General features: G+C 43.9%; 1 protein-coding gene across 2 annotated transcripts in view; it reads left to right on the top strand.

Annotated features, from left to right (window-relative positions):
- Positions 1 to 2,222: 2,222 nt before the first annotated feature.
- Positions 2,223 to 21,632, top strand: part of LOC118106570 (Down syndrome cell adhesion molecule-like protein 1 homolog) — a 97,710-nt gene continuing 78,300 nt past the window's right edge. The window contains exons 1-3 of one of the 2 annotated variants that reach the window (XR_004695223.2): positions 2,223 to 2,461; positions 11,725 to 12,045; positions 19,733 to 19,879. Coding sequence is in view for 1 of the 2 variants with exons in the window: in XM_035155234.2 (XP_035011125.1) it covers positions 2,419 to 2,461; positions 11,725 to 12,045; positions 19,733 to 19,879 (511 nt within the window). In the remaining variant the exon portion in view is untranslated. The remainder of the gene's footprint in view (positions 2,462 to 11,724; positions 12,046 to 19,732; positions 19,880 to 21,632) is intronic. The other variant, XM_035155234.2, reaches the window with a different exon arrangement.

Here is a 21,632-nt window from a genome sequence, read left to right as displayed (position 1 = left end):
CAGCCCCCATGATGATCACTGGCTGACATAGAGTACAACCTGCTTGGTGCTGTCAGGCCGACTCACATCAGCCCCTTAACCAGCTCGCCATGCTGCTTCTGAAGTCCTGACTGAGACTTCACGTGTTGCCATACGCGGCTGCTGGGTGGAGCCTCTGTGTGTGTGAGGAGCTTCAAGGTGTTGGATGAGGTTACATGTCCAGTTTGTCACTGGGAGATGAGGAAGAGTATTGAGGTGCAGAATACACGGTGCAGGGACCTCTTATATTCCCTGAGGGCTGTCACATTTCTAAACAAGAGTGCCCGTCTCACTCAGCATGCACCACAGGCTGCACTTGAATTACAGTTTGCAGCTGGGGCAGTGCATAAAGCCGAACATGCATTCATCTAGAAACTATTTAAAATACACATCTGGATGTAGCAGAATATATTATGGAAGTGCTCCTGTGCACACTCTTTGCATGTCCCTGTTGTTGTGCGGTGTTTGTGTGTGTGTGTGCACATTTGTGGGTCTGTTTGAGTGAGAGAGAGACGAGAGAGAGGGTGCGTGGGTGTGTGTGTTTCCACCTGTTACATAATCGAGAGTGGAGGCAGAGTGTGCTGCCTTGCCTGGCGTACTACAGCGTCTCTTCACTGGGAGCCAGAGGCCACAGCTTGATTCCACGGGCAGGACTGTCTTTGGTGTCCACACTCAAAACACCACATTAGTGACGGTGGAGGTCAGAAGGTCGTGTGTGTCGAGTCGAAGGTGTTTGATGATGTCAGATTAGTTGTGTGACTTCACGGACAACCAGTGGAGTCTCTGGGGTTTGACCGACAATCAGCTATGTGTTTACTGTGTGTTGATCAGGCATGGTCAAATCTCAGTTGATTGTATTTATTGATTTGGTTTTAAGTATAATGACCTGAAACTAGTTTGGGAAAAATGTTTTGTAACATATTTATGGTAAATGGTCTATATTTACATTATGCTTTTCTCATATGACCGCTTACAGTTTTGCCATTCTCACACATTCGAACAGTGCCGCACTTTCTCTATCACACGTTGTCAATGGCACAGCTGTCAATGGCAATTTGGGGTTTGAAGGAACCTGGGATCGAACCGCCGACCTTCTCATTAGTGGACAACACGCTCAAGCCTCCCACAGCATTTATGCCAAGGTGGTCTTCCATCCAAGTACTAACCAGGCCCAACCCTGATTCCTGTCTGAGATCGGATGAGCTCGGGCATAAACGGGATGTGACACAGACACTCCGTTGGTACAGACTGACAATGAATAAGGTTGTGAACCCACTGGGGCCACTGATGCTAAAACTTATAGGGTGAAACTACTTTGGATATTTAAAACATACACATAGAACAGTGTAATCCTAGAACTGACATGCAATGTTTAGATTGCATCCTGGTCAGGTGCAAAACATGCAAAACAGACCGGCTGCAGAACATTCAGGTTTTCTGTCCCGACTACTTGTTTCAGGAAGTTAAACTGACAGTGCACTTAAACATTCTAGTAACAGGGAATTGAATAGCTTAGTTGTATATATTTACATATTTAAATATATATGTGAGGAAGATAGAAAGACTGCAAAAGGTAATTTATTCACCATCACAGAATGATAAACCTCTTCTAATGACGTACACAGTTCTGTGTTGTGTTTTTATATCAAAACTATTTTCTGTTCCAAAAAAGAAGTGAACTTGAACACCACAATGTTTTTAGTGACACAGGTGCACAGTGCACATCACCTCTTTCCCCCTGAAGTTAACGGAGGCTGCAGCTTCTCTGCGCTCCTGCTCCTCGTCCTCCTCACCTGGAATTCCCGCTGCAAAATGCGCACGGTCTTTTCCATCTTTCCATGGGCACAATAGGTTGGCGCGGACATTTTTACGCAGACACAACACAATTGCAACTGATTTATGGAAGTTCCTCTGTTGATGTGCATAGTGAACACGCGCGGGCATTTTTAGTCCAACGGTTGTTTTCTAAACTTGCTTGCAAACACGACTGACATAACTTGTATGACTGGTATTTCTTTTTCTTTTTAAGTTTGCACTGGCAACTCAGCAGCCGCACCGGATAAACCCACCTATCCTGAGCGCGTAAAAACCGAGGTGCTTTTCGTTTGGTCCCGCGTATGGCTCACCTCTCCATCACGGCGCATCACTAGGATACTGGGGGGTGGGTGGGGCGACGGCAGCCTGTCCCGGTAAGGGGAGGAGAGAGCGGGCAGCAGAGGCGGTACTTGCTCCGCGGCTCGTTGCTCGGCGTCGGAGAGTGTGGGACCAGGGCTGGAGAGACCGCCGGGGAGCATCAGCAGAACCAGTCCAGCACGGAGCCTCGCCTGGCCGACCGCCGCGCCGTGCACTCTTCTCGGGGACTGCACAACATTCCTGTGAAATATAACTGCTTTTAATGGCATGTGGCTTGTAACTTTACTTCTGCTGTATTCTTTGCAAGAAGGTAGGTTGGATACCCATGTCTGTGAGTGTTTGCTTATCTGCATGCCTGTCTCCCGTCACTGCCATTCTGAAGTTGGCTGTGCGTCTTTATCATGATCAGCCTCCCAGGTGGATGAATGTTGATGGATGGAGCTGGGTACATGGACGAAGGAGGGACAGGGACGTGGAATCAAACTCTGAATCACCTCTGGAGGAGCACTGACAACTTTTTCTTATGTTTGGAGAGGATGCTTTCCTGGTCTGCCCTCATCTTCCTCCTCCTGAAGGAGTGCTCGCATTCATCTTCCGTCTGTCTCATCATGATGAGCTGATGATATGATTTAAAAATGATGAAGGGGATTATCACGAGCATAAAAAAAAAATCAATATGCACTTAATTTGGATGCGCACGGAGAAAACGGCACAGATCTCCAAACTAAAAACCGTGGAGATGGAAAAAGACAACGGCATTTGCATTTTGCATGATGAATATGTGGAGGTGTCGTGAATATGGAGGCTGTTGAATAGGAGGAGAGGTAGATAAGGATCTGCAGGCGCGCGCGCACGGAGGGACGGGGCGACCTCGCGCGCTGGTGCTGGCCACAGCTGTCGGATGTTTACGCGCAAAAGTCCAAGAGAGTCACAGGAGTTCAATGTATATTCGCTGACTCTCGTTCTTTGGCCCCTCAAAACAAACAAGATGCCATTGTGTGTTTGTGCACGCGCGCATATGCGTGTGCGTGAGGAGGATTGGGGGGTGGTGGTGGTGGGGGTTGGTTTGGTTTAAGCATCCTATATATATGTCAGTTAATTTAATTTGGAAGGACACATTTAAATGGTGTATAAACGCCTGTTTGTGCGTGTGTTGAAAGAGTGCGCGCTGCTGTGAGGCAACAAGGGTCAATACATTTTATGAGAGACGTGTGAACTGATGCTGGGGGGGGTATTGAGCGCTGGCCTTTAATTTGTGGATAATGTGCCCCCGTTGGACATTTGAAAGACGAGGCCATTGATATCACTTTATTTTCCTTCCTTGATAAAACGCACAGAGTGTCAGTGCATGCACACTCAGTTGTTATCATCCCTGGTCTAATTATTCATCCACCATTTTCTGTGGCACCAGATTCCACTGATTGGCTTCGCTCTAAATGCTGCAGATGGGAGAGAAAGATTCTGTTTTTTCCTTTTTAATGAATAGGCTTAAATGTTTAATTTGTTATATATGGATTTCTGTCACTCCACTAAAGAATTAAAAAGAAGCAATATTTTAAATCCCCACTTCATATTTACGCGTTTTCTTTTACGCACCGTGCTGTCGGTTAAAATGCCTGATTATGAGCCCTTTCTGACAGTAAATTTGAAATAATCTTAATCATTTGTTTATGATTGTGGGCAGAACGTGTGTTTCATGGTCCTGCTCTCCATCATTGGCCTTGGCAGTGCCCTCTGCCAGGCTGCAGCTGCGGCGAGGACTTCTGCGCTCTTTTTGTTGTATGTAATTGGATTACAGGCTCTATTTCGATTATACACACTGTACATCGTCCTGTCCCGTGACTGAACGAGATGTACTGTGAGTGTGAGTGCCCGCGCGTGTGTCAGTGTTTGTGTATGTGTGTGTGTGTGTGTGTGTGTGTCTGAGGGGGGAGGAGGGCTGGGGGCTGCAAACAGCCACTGGAGCGGAAAGAGTGCTTGAGATGGGAGAGATGTAGATAACGCAGTGGAAAACAAACTTCCATTTTCCGTTGCTTTTCAGCGCCATGTTCCAGCCGTTTTGCTCGAACCAGCTGTGATCTGTTGCCTCGTGTGGCAGATGTGTATTCTAGATCCATATCATTTTTTGATAAACTTTGTTTTAACGGTGCGAAAGATGGCTCTATTATCATACATGCATATGCATTAGTACTGCGTATTTTCCTGGCTCGGCCGCGCCTCCCAGAATGGCACACAATCCTCTGCTTCTCTCTTTTTATTATGATACAGCGTGGAAATATATTTCACATCACACCACTGCCTTTCTTTAAGAGAATGTAGTTTTTATCATTATTTTTCTGTCGTTAATTTGAGATTCATTCAGTCATTACTGAGCGTTTGTTGCGTTGGTTTGGCTGCGTATCAGCACACCTGCACCCATGGAGTGTGAAGAGGAGGGGGGGGGGAGCACAGGGATGGATAGATGGATAGATAGATGAATAGATAGAGAGAGAGAGGAGGGGGAGAATACACCCATTCCTCTTTGTCATGATTTGGGAGGTTGGTTGTCATTTTATGGAAATAAAATTGAGACAAACTCAGCTGAGGACTGTGTGGGGAATACAGGCTTTTATAAGGCCCGTCAGGCCAGAACGTGCAGGGCCTGAGAAATTGGAGAAGGATTTAATAATTATTGTGATTAATACGTATTTTCACCATCGGTGAGGAAAAGGGGAAACGCGATTCATCGTTGAATTTAAGGAGCTTTAATCAGTGATTGTGCACATTTCAAGGACATGTCGTGGTGGCGTGAAGGAGGTGGAGTGAGACCTCTTGCTATAATTATTTCATCAATTAATGTGATTCCGGTTTTATCCAGTTTGGGTCGAGAGGCCTCCTGCAACACACACTCAACTGAATATTGACTGTGTTAGTGTTGATTCTGCACGGATGTAAAACACTGCTTCATATGCATGCACTATATTTGTGCATCTGATGGAAAAAGCTTCGATTTGTATGAATTTATTGTGCGTGCAGGTTATGTTATGTCCCCTTTCTTTCCTGATTCCAGTAAAGAATATTGTGTAAAGTATGTGCAGTGCGGTGTCCGTGTGTCCGTGTGTGTGTGGGTGTGTGTGTGTGCATCTCATCTGATCACCTGCGTGTCACAGTTCAGAGTTCTCATTCCTTTACAAGGGAGCCCTTTGTTTCCCCGAGACCTGTGCGTGTGATCCGCGGAGATGTTGCAGACCACGGGCTGTGTGTAAATTGTGAATCAAAACAGATAGCGGCTGGAGGAGAAGTGCGTGGAGGGGGGAGCCCAGTAATTGCGGTATGAGTCAGACTCTGGTGGCTACTCGGCTACACCCGCACGATGAGTTGTTGCGTCTGGGTTAAGGCTTCGGTTGCGCATGCATGGAGGAAGTCTATGGCAGCAACTCCGGAGTTTTCTTTCTCACTTTAAATATCATGTTGTGGATTTTTTCTCATTTGGAGAGAGAGAGGATATAGACTATGTAATTCAAGATTCATTATTTGGGTTTGTTTGGTGCAAAGTAAAAGCGATCAATCATGTCCAGAACATGGAGCGAGAGAGGGTATATGCGCAATTATAGACCAAGTCGTGCCAATAAAGGACTGACAATAGGACTTCTCTCTTATTTTAAACACTTCCTTTAATTATTTTTGATCACAGAACACTGTTGCAAGGAGTTGTGAACATTGGTTCGGTTGCAGTTCCTCTTCCTCGTATCCATGACGCACAGCTCCAATTACGCACGAGAATTGTACAAAAAAAGAAGTAAACGCACTGAAAGGCCACCATACTTCCCCGGCTCCCACTGTGTGCCACTGTGCCTGCGCAGCCCGTCAGTTGTCTCGGAGAGAGACAGCCCCGCAGTATAATGGCTACATGTCACCCTCGCGTTAACTTCACCTCCCTCGCTGTGCTCCGGCGAGCAAAGCCTGTTTTCGTTGTCGGGGTGTTATTGGCGCTCTGCGTTTGGCAGTTAGGCGGTGCAGCATAAACACGTCCATCTGATCGAGTCATCCGGTCTCACATCCAGTCTGAACATTTTGTTTGTCTTGAAACACGTCGGCCAATTGGTGTTAGATAATATTGTCAGTTGTGGTTTTAGCCTCGAAGGGCGCATTAAATGAAACCTCTCTTCATACAGGCTGATTTGATCATTTCTCTTAAGTGAAAACAGACTGTTTAAGTTCACAGAAGCGCACGACAGGACTTGGTAAGAGGATAATCTTGCACCGACTCCATTCAGATGTCATGCACCACTCACAATAAAACAATCCCAAAGGCTCAGATGTCATACACAGCTGTACAGTCCATAGCAACAGCATTGTAATGGCACCAAGCTGACACACACGCACACACACACACACACACACACACACACACACACACACACACACACACACACAGTGGTTTTGACCGCTCACTCAACAGGTTTTTATGCACAACAGTGGTGTCCGGTCGCCCCGGTGACCTCTCCATTAGGCAGAGAGGGAAAGATTGATGTCTGCTTCTTGGATGACAAAACAAAACAAGAAAAAAAAATCAAACAAGCACACAATCATACTTCAGCATCTCACAATCATCTTTCTCTTTCACTGCATGCGCTCCTCTTCCTCTCTCTCTCTCTCTCTCACTCTCTCTCCTGTTCTGCTTACTATCAAACAATTTATGGCCCTGTCTCTGAGGGAGAATAGAAGAAGAAAAAAACATCTCTACAAATCTGACACTCACTTCAACAGCGGAAATCATCTTTCTGAAGTGGGAGATGTGAATTTTCAGATGCTGAAATGGCTGCCTAATATTTTACTGACACTGCATAAACTGTGCATAGGGGTTGTTTACCACCTCCTACCCCCACCCCCCCGCACGTATATCTGTGTGTGTGCATGCATGTATTCACATCCCTAGTATCATGCCGTGCGGTTTTGTCTTCCTCCACTCCAGTGATATGACACCATGTTAGAAAATGATTTCCTCTCTGACTGCACACAAAAGCAGAGACACATTGTCATGCAACCCTAATGCATATCTCAATCTGGAGTCATTGTATAGTAAATGAGCACCCCCCCTATCAAACACGATCATATCTTTTGCCCATTATGTCTTTCCATTTTTTTTGTAGCATCACTACAAAGACTGTATTCCCACTGACTTCAATGCTTCAGCTGCTATTTGGCCTGAATGTGTTTTGTGTGCTGTTATCTGTAGTGCTACATGGTTCGCCGAATAGGAAATCTACTTGCTATTATGAATGTATATGTGCAATCTGAAATGTATTTATGTGACTTTGTATGTCTGTGTGTGTGTGTGTGTGTGTGTGTGTTTGATGGAGAGAGAGAGTGAGAGCGGGAGGGAGAAGGAGAGGGATTTATAGCCCTGTTTTTCTATGCACGTAATGGTATGAATCTCAGTGTGCGTGTGTGTGTGTTAGTGTGTGTGTGTGTGTGTGTGGTGAGTGTGTGTCTGAATGAATGTAGATGAGACAGAAAAAGCTGCATTATGCATAGCGGTTCACCATAGGCAATATCCATGCTCCTCCAGCATACATATTCATACTCCATTTTCATATCCATTGCAAAAATAGGGAAAAAAAGTGCAAATGTATTTGAGTGTATCTCAAAGAATGATTTGAGTCAAAAGAAAAACAGAAAAAGAAACGCAGGCTAAAAGAAAAGTGAAGGTTAAGAAAAGAAGAGGAAAAAATTAACAAATGGAAAAAGGATTCAACCTGACAGGAAATCTTTTTTTAAGCGTTTCACCCAAAATCACTTTGACCTTCTTCATCGTAATCAACGTATTCGGGCTGGAAGAAGGGAATCAAATACACTTCATGAACGGATGAGTGCTGCTCCTCTGCTCCTTATTTCTCTGCTGGGGAACGGGTGCAGAGGCAGCCTGGGGCTATGAAAGGACTCAGATAACCATCTGAGGTTAGATGTTGCCCAAATAAAGAGGAAAAACTAGGTTAATGTTCGCCATGTTTTTATATTTTGCTTTACATGGAATATTGACAGTTTATGATGATATTTGACTGATAGCATGGTTTGTTTTAGTCTCCCTGTGGTCGTCTGTACATTTTACTCAAATTTCATGAAAGGTCTGGGTTGTTTATGGCCTCATTAAGACATGTTAATGCAACTTACTACATTTTCAGATAATTATAATTAATTAGATCTGTTTTCTCATTAAACATTTCAACTGTCAGATATCCTGCAGAGTTAAAAGCTGAAGAGAAGCAGGAAACTACGAACTTCAGAAAGTTACTGCGTTATGTCTGTGTCATATCGCACATCACCGACAGCTGCAGCCTGTGAACCCCTGATGTCAAGTGACAAAACTCTGAACCTCGACTGTGACCAGACACGATGGTCTCTTTCACTACAGGCTGCAACCCATGTGCATGTAGTGGCCTGGAGTTTGCTTCCGTGTGGCTGTTTACATACATCTTTGCGTGCATGAGTGTGCGTGTGTGTGTGTGAACTCGGTGACCTGAATTTGTTCTGTAGGACAAAGCGATTAGCCATCGCATCATAAGCTGCTGCTGCTTTTTAGAGGCCCTAGTTCTCCCCTGCAGGATCGAGACCCCTCTGAGTTTGAGCTGTTGCACCTGAGCTGTTTTGAATTTTTAGTTTGAGGCCATTTTTGATTACGTCACAACAACAATTTAAAGTTTGTTTATTTCCCAGCAAGTGACTCAGGTGTAGAGTGAAAACAGCGGTTGCCAACCTAGCAGTCAGGAAGCAAATGTGAAGCTTTCGAAAAGCAGAAAAGACATATTAATGCTATAAAATCATGTATATTTATTTAGACTTTCTTCTAATCCCATTGTGAAATTTGATATTTAAATATTAATCTAATTCATTCATTAATGGGACACAAGCAGAGAGGCTGGGCACCTCTGGTCAAACAGGTGTACTTCTGCAGTGGTAAAGACTCAGATAGTTTCAACATGTCCACATATTTGTATTTAGGAGGATAACCGCACATAAATCAGATTACAAATTGGCATTATGCTGATTTTTAAAAACCCTTATCTTCAAATTATGACACGCTGACTGCAAGCTTCTGACAATGATCTGAGTCAATTGTAACACCTGTCTTTTGTTTAAAACCTGTGTGCAGAAAAGTTTGAATAAGTAGCTAATAATAATAAAATAAGTGGCCGGCACATCCGTCTGCTGCCACTCCAAACTGTAGCAATACGAATGCAAACTTGACTAAACCAACTGCGATGTCTACACCTCGGCAGTTCCAGGATCACTTGGTCTTGTTTGCTTTCACACAAGCAGCCACAGATCCAGTGCAACCACTGTTTCCTCTGTGATGAAATACAATCAAACACTTCCACCGAGAAACCTCATCCAAACAATGTTCACTAGTCGGAAGCACAACATTATTTTGTGACAACAATCAGAATCAGAAATACTTCATTGATCCTGGAGGAAGTTGGGTTTCGTTGGTCGCTCCATCCAATAACAGAAATATGTAAAGACATTAGCATAAGACATAAGACATGATCTTATTGACATGATGGTATTCTGATCACAAATTCTTATACAGTGATAATATTCCTTTAGTGAAGGCCTAAACAGCAACAAAATGTCCTTTTTACGTGAACATATTCTTTGAAAAACAGCATTTATCATCAGACAGAAGAGGGTCACAGTCATCACATTATAGTTTCCTTTTTATTTGCTCGATATGGAAACACTGTCTTGTGCCTGTGCGTGTGTGGCACTCTCCTCGGTGCTGAAAATGCAGATCAGTCTGCCTCACAGCCTGTGAGCGAGATTGACATGGATTCGGATGGTAGGATGGATTGAACTTGACCTGAATTTGGATGTTTGAACACTGAGGATCTGCTCCAGTTTTAGCTGGTAGGCAGGAGAACAATAACTTTCTTCCTCCTCAGCATCTCCGCCGCTCTCGTACACACATGCACTTACAGTCTGCACGTGCACCCGAGCAGCGATCACAGCGCTTTTCCCGCACAGCTCGGCCTCCGGTGTTGGCTCTGTTTGACATCAAGAACGGAGGCAGTCATTTAACGTTAACCCCTCCACCTCCTTTGACCTTACCACACGCGGACAAACTCACTGCATCCAAACACCTTTGCTCCAGAGCACCTTTACCTCAACCGGCCACCCGTGTCCTGTAGTATTGCACCGCCGCCCGGCTCCCTGATCACTGCCTTCGCTCCACACCCACACACGGATGAGAACATGCAGGGAAGACGGACACTGGCCTCCCACGGCAGTGCGATTCCAGGGTGGATAGACGATGTGTGTGTTAAATGTGAGAGGAGATTATGTGGGTTTAACTCTCTACGTCTGGCATACAAATTCCAATCACATAACATTGACTGTCTCTATGTGTGGCAGGAAAAGTGGATTCTGGGAAAATGGGTAGATTGAGGGAAGCAGATACATGAATAGAGTGGAAATCCACCTATGACAGTTTGGATTTGATGCCTAATCCTTGCATTTCCCATTAATGCCATTTTATTAACGTCATTTTGTCATTGCATGTCACTATTTACACTGGATAGAACGGATTCAAAGAACAATTAACCGTTTATCCAACTCCATGCTGTGTATTCAGAGTTTAAAAAGACAGCCAATGGGATTGTGTGTTTCATTTTATAGCTGCCTGCTAATGACACCCATTGATGTAGAGGATCTGTAGAAATTAGAGCCTAAATGACGTCTGATAGTGTCTTTATATCTCCATTGATGTGTCTTAGCCAACACCCTATTTCCTCCCCAGCGCAGAGAGAATTAAAGAGATAGAGCTAATCCAGGCATTGTTGACACAATCCAGGAAAAGGGATTAATTAAGTATCATTGTCTGAGAAGAAAATTCTCCGGCTTGGGGCACAGCGTCTTCCCCTGGCCTCCAGCCAAGCTGAGCTCAGCACTTCTTTGCACCCCTGCCCCCTCCTTACCCCCCATCCCCACCCACACTCACACTCACACACACAGAAACACACAAAGATGCCTCGAAACCCTAATCGGAGAGGGAGCTTTCTTTGAGAGAGAGGATATGTGGTGGTCCGACTCCCCTAGGACTACTTATCTGGCAGCAGCGCCTCATATGTGCCAAAACATACAGCGTTGTTTTACACAGCAAACTGGCCTGTTCCTCACATGAAGGCCTTCACACAGTGATGTGACAGGCCTTCAGCAGGCCTGAGACATGCAGCACTTTACTATCACTTTATCTTTCTGCCTCACGAACGATGCAAAAAAAAAAAAATGAAGGCGGCGGTGGTGGGGTCAACATTTTGGACCCATTTTCCCACCTATTGAGGCACATTTCTTCAAAACTTCCTTGATGCATTACAATAGATATATAGGAGAATGTATATGGGATGAGAAGTGTTACATTGGTTTTTATACAATGATCAACTTAAATCCATCATCAGTTTTTAGCGTAGTTACAATAACGATGAGCATTTCAGTTTTCACTATGCCTTGTGATTGAGCACATGCTCTCTTCTCATACCTGCCTGACATGAACGTCCCACTTAACCAACTCTGTCTCCCTTTCTCTCATCCCAACAGTCAACAGTGAGGATGTTGTCTCTACACGGCTGTACTTTGTGAACGCCTCCCTGCAGCGGGTGACCTTCTCCAGCTCGGTGGGGGTGTCCCTGCCCTGCCCTGCGGGCGGCGCCCCCCATGCCGTCCTGCGCTGGTACCTGGCCGCCGGAGACGACATTTACGATGTGCCCCATATCCGCCACGTGCATGCCAACGGCACCCTCCAGCTCTACTCCTTCTCTCCCTCCGCCTATAACAGCATTATCCACGACAACGAGTACTTCTGCACTGCTGAGAACCAGGCAGGAAAGATCCGAAGCCCCAGCATCCACATCAAAGCAGGTGAGGGCTGGACACTATGTAAAGTAAGACAATGGTCAAAGGGATAGTTGAGTCTCCAGGGGACTTAACTGACTTTATTCTTCCAACTTAACATTTCAACACTTGCATTTTGAAGCTACTTTGAATACCAGCGTATGTCTGACTACCAGTCTTTATTCTGATCTACAATTTTTTTAATCATTTTCGGCACCTGATCCCTTCAGACAACACAGCACCCCAATTTACATTTATTCTATTGATATTACCCTTCATATAAAGTGGGTATAAATGTAGTTTTATCAACTCAGAAAACATCATGTGTGATTGCCTAAAATTGTGTCACAACAAAGAAAGTGGGACACCAGTGCCTTTTCTGGATTCCTCACATTTTGCTGCAATGGTATTAACTAATTCATAGACTTGCACAGTCTTTAAAGGTGCCCGGTAATTTAGCATTGGACCTTTTAAAAATAAATAAAATAAAAGATTGAAAATAATGGCCAAAATCTGAGCATCTGAGGCTGAGAAATCCCAACTTTTTAAACCTGGAATGATTAAGGCCTGATGACATCAGTTGTGTAACATTTTACCGATTTATTACAGATACTGAGTAGTACTTCTTGAGACAAGTAAACTGATCTTCATGTGTACAGTTGGTGTGAGCACAAAGGTTAAACCTAAAATAATCACTTCCTGGTCATTCCCAAATATTTCACTCCACTATGTCTGTATAATATATATACTATTTATACCATATAACAGTATTACCTAGCTATGGCCCGGCATGTGTATATATCGTAAATATGGCGACCCAAACAGCTGTCATATTGGCATACTACACCGTCAACTTCTCTCCGTGGGGGTGAAGCGTCTCGGAGGGCCACGTCTCGACCCCGCAGATTAAAAATCCTCTGGAAGACACACGGCCACGTAGACAGTTGGCATGGTGACCTGTCCGCACTCACTGCCAAGGTCAAAGCTGGAGAGAGGCGCTGAACACACCGAGAGAAGGTGTTACTGCTCTCTCTCACACACACACACACACACACACACACACACACACACACACACACACACACACACACACACACACACACACACACACACATCATAAACACACGCACATGACCTAATGTGATACACACCGGGTACACGTGTATACGACAGACACGCACGCATGTATGTTCGCACTGTTCACATGCATATGCGTGCACACGAACTGACTCAGACGCACACACAAACTCACACACACACACTATAACATGCACACCAGCCTGTGCGCAGCTCATGCCAGCAAGCCTCCTGTCTCCCAGTCTCTCCATCTGTCCATGGACTGGAAAGTCCCCTAACTACACACACACACACACACACACACACACACACACACACACACACACACACACACACACACACACACACACACACACACGCACACACGCGGAGCCATTTTCATCAAGCTGGCTCTCGGTGTTCAGTTGCCAGCTCTTTGTCGGGGTGTTTGGCAAAAAAAAAGAATTTGGAGAGTCAGCTACAGACATGGAAAGATGTGAACAGAATCAGGAACAAAGTGGATTTTCAGGTCTTGGGAATAGCTAGGCAGATATTTTGACTGTGTTGATCAATCCTGTATGGAGAAACAGTCAGCACTTCCCTACCCACACACACACACACAAATATATGAACAAAATGATTTTCCAAAATGCTGCTGGATTCTTTCCTCGCCAGCGCACACACAAACACACCCATATGGCCTGTGAGGTCCCCAGAGGGAGACAGTCCCTCCAGCGTGAGAGTGACCTTCCAGCCAGCCTCAGTGTTGGGCCGACCTTCCCTCCCAAATAATTACAACAATTAATCAATTAAATGCTGAGGCAACCACAACTCCACAGCTCCACAACCAGGGCTCACGTGCATGCGTGTGCACCTCATTACCTCCAGAGCCCTACACATCACACACACATGCTCACACACACACGCTCACACACACATGCTCACACACACATACACAACCCTGCGGTTGCCATGGGCGACAGAGGCGTGAGCACTAGGGTGTGGCATGCCCCGTCTCAGGTGGCACAGGAGAATGATGACAGCCGACAGTTCGCAGTGTGACACCCCCCAAAAAATCTGCCACACCCCCTACCCCCCACCGCCATCCGTCTCCCTCTTCTCTCTCTCTCTCAATCTCTCTCTCTATCTCTCTATCTCTCTATCCATCTCTCTCCCTTCACATCTTCACATCTCTCTCAATCCCTCCCCCTCTTTCTCACCCTCTCCCATGCATGCTGATTGCGGTCCAATAATAGCACTAGCACCTGTCTGGATAGCTCTACATTTATGAAAATCACTATGTGGGCTGCGTTTCTTTCCCCTGCATGTTTTTGTTTGGCTCGCTCAGTGCAACTCATCCAGTTTTCTGTATGAACATTTTCCTCCAGCTATTGTCGATCTATTGTGCATATATACTTTTGGTCTATAAAATATAACATTTTTTTTCAGAATGAGATTTCACCGACATCCAAACAGACATTGACTAATGATTATTTTTGGGACAAGAACTATTTTGGGAGTGTTACTGTTACTGTTGTGTATCAGGTTAACTAGCAAACTTGAGTTGAGAGATAGATAGATAGATAGATAGATAGATAGATAGATAGATAGATAGATAGATAGATAGATAGATAGATAGATAGATAGATAGATAGATAGAGTTCCATTTGATTATTTAATGGATTATTTGAATTATTTAGTTAAAATCCAGATTTTATGTGATCAGCACCATGTTACCTTAAACTTATCAGATAACTATGAGGAAAAATGACATAAAACTGTGACTTGAACTTAAACATCAAGAGTCCCCTCTTTGATTTTTACATTATATTGAATTTAATTGAATCCAATTGATGCTTGGAGGATTGGGAAAAAAGATTCATTCATCTAAAACACGTTCTGAAGAATTTTCTTTTGCTTATTCTATTACTCATTCTAACCATTTCCCGGAACTATGTGCAGATGGTCAAAAATGTCTGTTTTGTATATTAATATAGCTACAAGTATACGCTTAAAATTAAGTTTTACATCAATATTTATTTTAATTATACTTATTATTATTATTTGATATCTGCTTCACTCTTTCTTCGACCTAATTCTTGATATTTTTTCTTAAAAGTATCACACTAACTGTCCATTACCCAGAGGAAGCTTTCATTTGAATATTTAAACATTTGTTTGCGAAACAATAATAACATTATCATGTGACATTAAATTTTTCGTCCCACATTTTCCTCAAAATGAGCCTAACCTAGCAAATGTAGTAGTTTGTTCTTTAATCTGTGAAAATATGACATGCGTTGTACACATACACGTACTGTATGTGCTCTGCCAAATTATCTAATAATAACGTATCTGCTCCCCATTTAACATCCCTGTCACTAGGATACTGGTTTAATGGGAACATTTGAGTTTTACGTCTAGTAGTAAATAGAAGAAAAAAAAGATATATGATCCATTTGATATAGATTTTTCATCAGAAAATCAGTTATTTTTTTTGATTGCATGAAACCATTTGTAGTTTGAAAGGATACAGAGTAGGCCTGAAGATACAATATGTTATACAGGAAAAAAGGAATGAAGCACTGGACTTTTTTCATGTCAATTTCCACTCTAATCAGATTGGTTTGACACATTTATTTTGATAAAAAAGAACTCACCACATTGGGTAAATAAGTGTTCAATAAGTACAGGTCCTGTTTGGCCCTGGATTTTGTTTGGGTTTTTTAAATAACACCTTTAGTGCTTGAGTTTGACATCCCTGCCCTTAAACAAAGCTTTTTGTTAGTGTAACATATCCTCCAGCAGTTTGGCAGCTTCTATAGCTTCAGGAATAAGGTTTTACTATATTTTATCCTCTCCTCCTCTCCTCTCTAACAAGTATGTGACTTAACCCTAAAAATGAAAGCACACATTTGTCACACACACAGCTAGTCACCATCATCACTTTGTCGCAAGCGATCTGCCTGAAACCTTTTGTTTGGTGCACCCAACACCTCCTTACACCAACTTAATGAAATGAAATGAGGACACCTGTTCCATGACACCTCATCTCCCCTTTGTCCCGACTAAAACACACAAACCAGTGTGTGCTCGGGCCAAGACAGCAGGCGCTTAGATCCTTTCCCTCAATCTGCCCTCCTCGTCCCTTCTCTGACATTTCCTTACTGGTACAATAAGTATGTTCCTTGAATCAACTGCTTTTCTAATCCATTCAATAACGAAACCTACATCCACTCAGTATTTGTGTCTTTCATTATTTTTGCTCCTTCTCTCTTTCTCCTTCTCTTGTGTTTTTGCCGCTCGCTTTATGAATAAGTAAATGCAGTATTTGGTTTCCCCGTCGTTAATTATTGAAGCGACAGTGATACAGGACTTGCCTCCCAGTGCACCCAGTGCACCAGACCCATGTTTTAGCTCGTTCCTAGGCAACCAGGCTGCATATAGTCAGGCATCAGTAACATCCTAATGATTCTGCTGCGCATGCGATGAGGGGGAGTGCAATTTACACACAAATCAGTTGGGTTACGATTTGCATCCTGTCACCAGGCTTAGGAGAATGAATATGTAATGTTTTTTTTCTCCCCCTGTGTCTTTCATATCTTGGAAGAGGAACGTGTGTTAAATGACAATGCTATCACAACAGTTGCCTCTTATTGGAGCCGGTTACATGGTTGTGTACTGGGGCATGTTGCCACACAGGGCTTATTTGACTGGTTTTAATGAGGAGAGGAGTGGCTAGAGGAGGTTATAGCAAGTGCAGGACAAGCTTGGGGGTCAAAGCACGGGATGTACAAACCTGACGTGACCTTGACTGGATTTGAACCCGCGCTGAACTGACGTGTAACGACTGTCATCATTGCACCAAACATTTACAAGCTGTCAAGCTGATTTTAAGCGCTCTCCGAGAGGTTCAGTGGGCACTGGGGATTTCCCCCTGCTATTGAGAAGTGGCAGCAGGGTCAATCAAAGAGTAAATAAATGATTGAGAGAATTGGCTCGGCCACAACAGCCGAGGCTACTCAGTCGATCCCGGCTATTGATCTGCAGGTAGATGGCATCAATGAGAAGCAGCAGCCGTTTAAGTGAAGAATTGAAATGAAGACTTGATCGGAATAATTTTGTCCTTTAGCTCTGATGTGTTTACAAATGAGGCTTCGGCTCCTATTAGCGGCCTGTGCGTCAGGTGACCAATGTGATGTGCTCTCCAGAGGATATCTCACTGCAGCCATGAATTTAGCTGAGATACAAAGTAGCACCACGACCCGTTTAAAGGCCATGGTCACACATACGGTATCCAAGGATAAATATCGACAATTTCTGACGGAATTGTCCCGCCTCTACTCGGATCTTAAGTCCTTCACAAGCCAGCAAAGAAGAAAGACGGGTTCACGGTTTAGCCAGCTCAGAAAAAGTAGAACAATGTAAAAGCAATGGACGGAATCAGACAAAGACTGGGGAGATTAAACCCCGAACTTTAAGGTGAACGACTCCCACCAATTGGACAAGGACACTGTGCTTTGGTTCCACTGGGTTCCAGTGACAGTGGCGGCTGGCATAAAGCATTATTAATGACCAAGGAAACTGGCCTTCAGGCTAGGCGTTAATTATATCACTGGAGAGCTGGGGGAGAGAGTGAGCACACGGGAGGGTGGGGCCATTCCCTGTTGTGTGTGTTGTGTGTGTGTGTGTGTGTGTGTGTGTGTGTGTGTGTGTGTGTGTGTGTGTGTGTGTGTGTGTGTGTGTGTGTGTGTGTGTGTGTGTGTGTGTGTGTTTTACATTGTTAAGCTATTACTGTCCTCATTTCTAAGGGAAGCCTGGTTGATGCATTGTGTTAGAGACCCCATCTGATTTCTGTAACTGTCTTCCTTATTTTTTTCATCTTATGCTCGTGTCAAGCGGCCACATTTTTGTACGTGTCGCAGTTACTGGGGAAACATTTGGCAACATCCCTTTATGCAAACGAAATCCGACTGTAGTGGGAGCTCCAGTTTTGAAGCTCCCTGTTCATTCAGCCCAGCTAACATTGCCCTGGAACTTCCTGTCTCTCCTCCTCACCAAAATAATCCATTAATTTCATTTCACTTTACTTCATTTATGTAATGAAAATTCATGCTCTGATTCAGCATTTCACATCTCTCACTAATCTAGATGTGACAGAGTTAACTGGAGAGATAATTTGGTTAGCTACAGGCTACTGTTTTCATCATTAAGCCCGTCTTAATCACCGCCGTCCTATTGTACACTGGCACAGACTCGCAGCCTAGTGCTCGGCCTGCCATGTGCAGGGGGTATGTTTTTTGCTGCCTGGCGCCTGCATGTGACAGTTCCGTCGGCCGTGAGCAACCCTCCGCTCCTCGCTGTCTCATAGCATCTGTGGCGTTGTTCTTTAAAGGCCGAGGGCCACTCACTGCGTATCCCCCTCAATGCGGCTCCAAGTCGGCCCTTCTCATAGTCAAATCTGCGGCTGAAGAGAGAAACGTTGGCCTAACGTGGTGGGACAGAACACCAGACGAGTTTGTTTACAAGACCTGCCCCTGCTTTTACCACAGATTAAACAGGACCCAAGGATGTTAACTGTAACGTGTCACTATGTGCAGTGAAGAAAAAAGTCCATCTGAATTACAGACCTTAAAAAGTCTTAAATATGTTACCCTAACTATGTTAACATTAATTTAATGCTACTTCTGTTGCAATTCAATTTTTGTTATTTTTGTTTTAGTTGCATTCATGCATTATTTTACTGTCTCTGTGTTGTAGTTCTTTCTCGATAATATTATTGTGCTGTAATAAAAGTACAAACAAGACCAAAGTGGAACTGATAAAAAACATCCGGTCAGAATTGATCTCTATGGATACCTACTGTCTCTGCCTGTAGTTTAAGCGATGTGTTAAAAATGTTTTTCTCTATTACACAACTTCACCTTATCTTCAATTATTGGCAAGAGTAAGTAATTCTGGGACTCTGATATTACTTCATATCTGTTGCACTTGACATTTGTCCTAATTTTCATTCATTATGGCAATAAAAAGTCCTAACTTTACCTTAAATTTAATAACGCTGCAGAAACCTCGGCTGCTGAAATAATGAGTCAACAAATCAATTAGCTGGCAACAAATTTGAAAACCATTGATAAGCAAAATGGTCAAATATTTGTTGGCTCCAGTAACAATTTGATGTTTTCTTTAATATTGTTAAAATCTGAATATCTTTGGGTTGTGTACTGTTGTTTGGATAAAACATAAAACGTGTCTCTTTGAGCTCTAGGAAGTGAGAAGTTTTACTGTACAAACATTAGCAGTTTCCAGCTCTATAAATGTGAAAATGTGATGCTTTTCAATGTTTTCCATCAATATCAAATGAATATCTTTGGGTTTTGCATTGTTGGTCTGACAAAACAAGCAATTTGAAGACTTGCGCTCTGGGAAACTGTGATAGACATTTTTGATTATTCTCAGACAATGACTTGATCAAAAGTAGTCATCACTTGCAGCTCTACTTTCATCACTCAAAGCTTTGTGTTAGTAATTTTCACTCTAATCACTTTGTCAAAACTAAAGATCTAAGTTTGCTGAGAATTATTTTCCCTTTTCTGTAACATCCAACAAACAGACATCCCTCCATCGACTAACTTTATGTCTTTCCTCCACACACCAGTGTTCAGGGAGCCCTACACAGTCCGTGTGGCCGACCAGCGCTCCATGCGGGGTAATGTTGCTGTGTTCAAGTGCCTCATCCCCTCAGCCGTCCAGGAGTACGTCAGTGTGGTGTCTTGGGAGAAAGATACTGTCTCCATCATCCCAGGTAGGAAATTCAGACACTGTCCTTTTGCCGTCCTGCCTCTCTTGCTGAAATGTTCTCTCTTTGCAAACTCCCATTCGCGTCACCATGCGAGTTTTACTTGGAAAGCAAATGATCTAATGTCATTCCAATATCTCAGTGGACTCAGCAACATTTGCCCGGAGAGAAATGAGAAACGTCTCCTGTTTTTGTCCCAAACCACAAATAACCCGAGCCGTGTCTTCGAAGAAATGTGTTTTTCTTTCCAATTTTATCGTAATGGAGATTTCCTCCTCATTTGCCCCGTTTGTTGACAGCCTTTAATCGACACTAATCAATTTATTGGTGTCACCGACGTCTCCTGCTTTGTCAGTGAGAGAAGATGGAGGAAGGTTTAAAAAAATGGTCCAATCATTCAAGTCTGATGAAATGGCCTTTGCCTGGCACATGGCTCTTCACTCACTAACTGACACCACTGTGGTTAATAGCTGCGTTACAGGGATAAATCAGACATTAGTAGACATGTGTGGTGTGAGTGAGTGTGTGTTCCTGTACCTTTTATCTTTGTGAGGACCATTTTAAGCATAGACCATAAAAAGTGAGGACATTTTGATCGTTCCTCACTTTTTCAATGGACTGTTTGAGGGTTAAGACTTGGTTTTAGGGTTAGGGTTACAATTAGGTTAGGGTTAGGATAAGGCATTTAGTTTGGATGGTTAAGATTAGGGAAAGGGCCAAGGGGTTGTTTTATGTCAATGAGTGTCCTCACTAAGATAGAAGTACACACGTGTGTGTGTGGGTGGGCTGGGGGGGATCTAATTTGATGAGTGATAGATCTGTTTAGCTGCTCATCACAGTCGCCCAAAAGAGAGCAGCCACACCTTGAGGGCTCTGCTGTGTCTGGAGCTGTTCTCCTCTTTTCAAATCAGTCGCTGTTTCCCTGAAGAATGATAATATCAGTTTGAAAGTGAGACTCCTACATGCTGCTGCATGTCTGTGTATTGGTGTTTATGTGTGTTGTGCTTGTCTGTGTGTGTGCGTGTGTGCGCCGGCTTGTGCAGTGTTAACATTTGCTCCGCGGAGCAATGGCAAATTGCAGGGTGTCAGATGAGACTGTTTAGGTCAGATGATACGTACTGCGCCCTCTGCCCCTTATCTCGCTCTCTGATACCGAGCAGCCCTTTCATCTCTCTCAATAGTGTGCGTGCGTCTGCATTTGTGTGCCTTTGTATGGCTCTGTCCTTCACACGGGAGCACTCATTGATCCAGCACAGCTGTAGTGTTTGTGCATGTGTGTGTGTGCGTGCGTGCATACGTGCGTGGTTGTGTATGTGTGTGGCCTGAGGGGGGTTTCCAGTCTGGATCGATAAAGCTTGCTGTTGGATTCCCCTCTCTCTTGTCACGGATCCCTCAGTGCGAGAGTGGTGAGACCGGGCCAGTCTGTTTGACTGATAGCTCTGTGCATCAGTGTGTGTGTGTGTGTGTGTGTGTGTGTGTGTGTGTGTGTGTGTGTGTGTGTACAAGCCACTGTATCATGGCTATGTGGTAAGAGCTCAGTGGGAGTATGTTATTGATCAGCTGATGGACATGTTGGGTAAAACATGCACATATGAACTAGCGTGTGTGTTAGAGTGAGCGCACACACGTGTTCACATGAGTAGCTTTCTGTGGCTAAGCTAATCAGTTTATGATGAGCTTTAATACAAAAAAGCTTTACGATTTTTACCCTGTGACTATAATACAACATAGTTTGTTTACAGAATATGCTTACTAATCA

This window comes from Hippoglossus stenolepis, chromosome 4 (genome assembly GCF_022539355.2).
Source record: "Hippoglossus stenolepis isolate QCI-W04-F060 chromosome 4, HSTE1.2, whole genome shotgun sequence".
NCBI classification, from domain to species: domain Eukaryota; kingdom Metazoa; phylum Chordata; class Actinopteri; order Pleuronectiformes; family Pleuronectidae; genus Hippoglossus; species Hippoglossus stenolepis.
This window is presented reverse-complemented; position numbering and strand designations above follow the sequence as displayed.